General features: G+C 50.5%; 1 protein-coding gene across 5 annotated transcripts in view; it reads right to left on the bottom strand.

The window, feature by feature from the left end:
• UBR5 (ubiquitin protein ligase E3 component n-recognin 5) overlaps window positions 1-4,817 on the bottom strand; it is a 139,104-nt gene extending 134,287 nt beyond the window's left edge. For all 5 annotated transcript variants that reach the window (XM_040261971.1, XM_040261972.1, XM_040261975.1 and 2 more), the window contains exon 1: window positions 4,201-4,817. In XM_040261971.1, the coding sequence (XP_040117905.1) occupies window positions 4,201-4,262 (62 nt within the window). In that variant the 5' untranslated portion in view covers window positions 4,263-4,817. The remainder of the gene's footprint in view (window positions 1-4,200) is intronic.
• Between the last annotated feature and the right edge of the window lie 905 nt (window positions 4,818-5,722).

Raw genomic sequence — 5,722 nt, 5'->3', positions numbered from 1 at the left:
GAGCTCCTTGGAGAAAAACCTTTTCGATATAACGGTCTCAACCCAGATTGTTTCTGGTCACACAGCACATTATAATGCCCAAGAGCAAAGCTCACAGGAAAGTTCCACGTCCAGACCAACAACATGAACGACGTTGCAGTGTGGCCAACCTGCATCCCAAAGAGTAATCCAGGACAGGGACTAGTCTCAGGGATGCGTATCTCCTTACAAGGCCTCTCCTACCCTAGTGCTAGGAAAGCAGTAAGAGGTTCCGCGCTCTGACTAAAGGCCTAAATCAATTTGAAGTGCAGGAGGGAGGCGTTGAGGAGAAGAAATCAAAACTCTAAGACAGGGTGGCTGCACAAAGGCTGGGACACCTCAGAAAGCAGAGATTTCCTAGAATACAGGCCATGTAGGACAGGGAAGAGACCTGGACTTCAAAAATTAGAAGACCCATCATGTGGCCCTCATCTGTCAGTACCCTGGATAAAGTCCGTAAACTCAGGCCTGGTTTTCCAGCGCATCTGTGAAAAGAATGGTCTACTGACTTCTTCGGCACTTCCCAGGATTTGTTGAGTTGCACTTCCAGCTCTCCTCTCAATCTCAAAATGCAGTACCATGTTCTTGGTATGGTTTTTACTACTGATATTTCTTGAGATGTTTTAAGCAGGAACATAGCACTAACTCAAGGAATTTGCTAGAAAGAAAATCAAAATGTCACACAAGTATCTGAGCACTGAGCGGTTTCAATTCCATACAAAGAATATTTGCTGAGGGGCCAGTTCTCTGCACCAGGGACCTTGTAATCACTCTGGAAATCCACAACCAATATCCTAGGCTCTAGGAATGCCTAGCCATCCCCACCTGTATTCAACTACTGCATTATTTGGTCTCCCAGGGCCAATAATTAAAGATGTTAACCCAATATACCAAGACTGTCACAGAAATGCGTAAGTGCGTGCTTAATCATGTCCAATTCTTTTGCAACCCCATGGACTGTAGCCCATCAGGCTCTTCTGTCCATGGGATTTCCCAGGCAAGAATACTGGAGTGGGTTGCCATTTCCCTCTCCAGAGGATCTTCCCAATCCAGGGACTGAATTCATGTCTCCTTCATTGGCAGGATTCTTTACTGCTGGGAAGCCCATCACAAAAATAACAAGCATAAAAACACAGAGGAAACGCACTCCAGTATTCCTGCCTGGGAAATCCATAGATAAGAGAGACTGGTGAGCTACAGTCCATGGAGTGGCAGAGTCAGACTTGACTTTAGAGACTAAACAACAATTTTTAGCTTTAGCTTTTTTGCCTCCACATCACCCCGTTAGTATCATTCTGCCTCCTGTTTACCATTTATTTTGTTTTGCCTGCTTCTTTTATTCCTCCTGCTAAAAAAGAAAAAACACAGAGGGAAAAAAATCAGATTTTTTTTTTTAAGAGAGTACATTTTAAATGCTGACATCACATTTCTACACTAAACAAAATATATGACTTTTAATAGGATGCAGCCACTTTAAATAGAAAATTTTATTTGTATAGCACAATATTGGTGTTTTGAGGCGTTTTATTTGACTAAGCAATTTATTTTCAATACCATGCTGCCAGTCCAATCTTACTGCTTTTCGGGTAAATACTAAAGTCTATGTATTTATATATTTTTTCACCGAAACTATCAATTATCATTTCGTTAGAATTTTATCTAAAGGCAAAAGTTTTCTGGGCTCATTCTAGTTAAGTTAAAAGGTTCCAGAAAGAGAGTCTCGTGTGGGAAAAGATTTCCCTTAAACAATGCAGCAAAGGGTTGATCTAGTATTTTGCCAACTAGGTATGCATACAGGATCTTCTTCTGAAGGGGAAACACAGAACAGCTCCACAAGTCAACTACTTCAAAACTGGAAAGCATGACTATTTCAAACGCTGCTTTCATAAAACAGACCAGACATTCTACTGCTACGAGATACAACTACAGGTTCCTAAAATTTTATCAACAGCTGTTTTTTTTAATATCTACATACATTCTTGATGCACATATTTTACAGTCTCATTTTCGAAACCACCTGTCTTTATTTCTCATGAAAACTGAAAATGATCCAAATAGTCTCAACATTGTGTAATGAGAGTACAGGAGTCAAAGCTGATTATTTGTTTACACCAAGAATGAAAAAAGAAAAGGTAGCTTTAAAAAGGATACATGTAAATTTCTAGACTAGCTGAAAAAGGAATGCTCAAAAATTATTCAAAGTGCCTAACAAAACCGCAAAATAGGTTTCGGCATGCATGATCAATTGAGTAAGTTAGTTAGGATTCCTGGTATATAAAGTTAGGACTAGTATAAAAAATACACCGTGTATGTCTCTCCAGCTGCAATGTAACAAGTTCCCCCACAAGCAGGGCCAACTGGATTCTATGAATGACAGACAGTACAGCTATCCTCACTGCTAGCCTGGTTCTAAAATTTACCCCCCCCCCAAAAAAAAACCCTTATGTAAAAGTCTTAACAAAAGATTGGTAATGAAATAAAATCGGAGTAAGACTGCATTATAAAATAAACTTATTTTCGTACTTAAAAGAACTATGTGACCACTCCAAATGATTAGTATTTTGAGAAAGTATTCCAAAAGTTTTACAAACATGTGAAATACAATATGGCTACAACAGCAAAGATTAGACAAATCCGAACCCAATGCCAGAAACCAAGCCTTCAGCTTCCCGGATTGAAAGGCTGTCCGCCCCACCTGAGGCAGTTAGATACCCCGAGACAGAGGCCGGTATCTCAGCAGCAAGTTAGACCTCTTGCTCCCTCGGGGAAGTGCATGACAAACAGTGCTTCATGCAATTTATGTCACCCGGTCACTTAGCAAAAATCATATCTAACTTCTAAACGTGGGCCCTGACGGCCTTCTATATTTATGAGGAATAGAGAGCAGCGAAAGTGTTGGGATAGAAACTTAAAATGCCCCACTTTCTGACCCGTAAAACATTTAGCCCATCATTCGATCTGAGTCCTAGATTCTCAGCCTTGCCTAATGGAGGTTTCCCTCAACCTCTTCGGAATCTCTGTTTTGCAACAGTGAAGGAACTTCTCCTGCTTTATCTCAGTTCCCTGAGAACATGAGGCCTTGCAATTCAATATCCTAAACTGGCAGGGAACGGTGGCGGAGGGAAGGGGAGGAATCCGGAGTCAAAACAGCCTCCTTATGAAAGACCAAAAAAAAAAAAAAAGAAATCATAATTCCTCCTCCGCCCATAGCAAAACCCATCCCAGAAATTTACAGCGTGTTAAGAAAAGCAGCACTGCGAACTGCAAACGTAAGAGTTTTCCTTTGACTCTACGCACGGTTTTCAGCTGTCAAATTACAACTCAGGAAAACACTATCATTAGAATAAAAAAAAGGAAACAAAAAAGCTTGCACCACAGGGACTGGGAAACAGGAGCTGCCAGCACCGTTTCCAGAGAAAACAGAGCAAAGGGAACCCAATCCAGTTCCCTCCCCGCCCCCAACCCTCGCCTAAATTCATCCCCTCCCCGGACCGGCAAACCTCACTGCAGGGGCTCAAATTTAATAATAATAACAATAATCATGGCGCTTCCTCCCTCCCGCCACCCCACCCGCGATCTGCAGGGAATCAGCTTCTCCCACCCGGGTCCCCCGACCCCACCCCGCCCCGCCTCCCCTCCCCCAGGGAGCTCCAGGCCCCCACCGGTCCGACCACCCCACCGGACACAGCTCCCGGGGGCCCGGGCGAGCCCAGCCTACCCCGGGGCCCCTCGCCCGGCTTCTCCGCTTCCCTCTTTTTTTTTTTTTCAACCTCCACCATCCCCCATCCGCATTGTCTGTCTCAATTCAACTTTGACTAATATGGATTCCTCGGGCCTGGCCCGGGCGGTGATGAAGCTCCCCGCACCGGGAGCTGGATACCCACCCGCCGCCCCCACCGAGTTGAACGCGGCTCCTCCGTGGAGGCGAGGAGACTGGGGGGCGTTAGAGGGTGCAGTGCGCTTCCCCGTCCACAGCTCGCTTCCCCCCACACCCCCCCGACCCCGCGGCCCCGGCCCTTGGGACCAGAAGTTTGCCCCGGAAGGGGCCTAGCCGGGAGGCAGTGAGGACCCCCGCCCTCCCCACCGGCCGCTGGTCCGGCACGGCCCCGTGGGGGAGGGGAGGGCGGGGAGGCGCCCCTCCCCCCGCCGCCCGCCGGCCGGCCCGCCCGCCGGCCCTATTACCTGTCATTGAGCTGGTCCTCGGTGCCCGGCAGCGGGTGAACCACGAAATGGATGGACGTCATGGTGCTTCCTTCTCGTCGTCCTCTCGAGGACGGCCCCCTCCCGCTCGGCTCCCCCCACCCCCGAACCCCTTCCCCTCGTCAAAACCCACAGCCACAGCCGCCGCCGCCTCCCAGTCCCCAAATGAGAGAAGCAAATGCGCAGGGGCCGCCGCCGCCACCGCCGCCGCCGCCGCCGCCGCCGCCTCCTCCTCCCTGCCGGGCGTGTGTCCGAGGCGCGGCGGTCCGGCGGGGCGGGCAGGAGGGCGGATCAACACGCCACCCCGCTCCCTCAGCGACAGAGCGCAGGAGTGCGAGGCCGGCGGCCGGGACCCGGGGCGCGCCGCCGCTGCCGCCGCCACCGGCAGCCGGACGTCGGGAGAGAGGGGCCCGACTGAGGAGGGGAGGGGGACGGGCTGCGGGCTGTGGGGCCGGTGTGTGGTCCCGGCGGCGGACGGGGTCCGGACTAGGGAGGTGGGGAGGGAAATGAACCCGCTCGGCGCGTCACTGGCGAGAAGAAGCCGCCGCCGCGGCCACCAGCGCCGCCGCCGCCATCTTCACTTCTGCCCCAGTTTCTCCGTCTCACAGGCTCCGCTCCCGAGCGGAGGGGGAGGGGCGAACGGGAGGAGGAGGAGGGAGGAGACCGGCGGGCGTGGGGCACGGCCGCGAGGGGGCGGGGCTCCGGGAAACGGGCGGCGAGGCCCTGCCGATTGGGCGGCTCAGCCACGGCGCTGTAAGGCGCGCGCCGATTGGGCCGTTCGGCTCCCGAGCCCGGCCCCCACCCCGGGGGGGGGGTGGGCTCGCTCCCGAGTGAGTGTTCCGGAGAGCACGTGTTCGGGACAGATGAGGTGGAGGGGCGAGCCGGCTGGGGCGGGGAGTCCGGGAGGGAGGCTAAGTGTGTGTCCCCGGCGCGGTGGTGGTGGGAGGGAACAGGGGCTCCTCCAGTCTCGCGCTCTGATTTCTCTTGGGGCAGCCCTAATTATTTTGCGGACCCTTAGGGGTTTTCTGTTGTTGTTTCTCGTCCTTCACATCCGCAGTTATATTTAAAGTGGAAGTGTAGAAATCTGTTAAGGGGCAAGAAACGCACAGCGTTTTATTGGAGAAGTAAGGTAGTTATGTAAGGGCCTTTCCAGAAGGTCCAGTCGTAGGATTATAGAGCTGACTTTGCAGCAACTTCTTTTTATCACCCTGATTTCCCCAATCCCACCCCCCACCCCCACGCAACCGCCACCATCACCTATCCACACAAAGACAAAATGTGGAAATTTCCACCGATTTCCTGATTTAAATGACTCATGAATTTTTAATTCTTTTAAATGAAAGGTGAAATATCAATTTCTTCGAAGATGTTTCGTTCTTCAGCTTATGATCAGTGGGATCATAAGGGCTAATTCTTGAATAGATCTGCCTTTTTCTAGGGAACCAGTTAATAGATTTTTTTCTCAAAGGCGTCTCTGGCCCCTTCAAAAAGTGAAAACACGAAG

The sequence above is a fragment of the Oryx dammah genome, unplaced genomic scaffold (assembly GCF_014754425.2).
Source record: "Oryx dammah isolate SB20612 unplaced genomic scaffold, SCBI_Odam_1.1 HiC_scaffold_19, whole genome shotgun sequence".
Classification (NCBI taxonomy): Eukaryota; Metazoa; Chordata; class Mammalia; order Artiodactyla; family Bovidae; genus Oryx; species Oryx dammah.
Note: the sequence above shows the minus strand (reverse complement) of the source record. Positions and strands in the feature narration are given on the sequence as shown.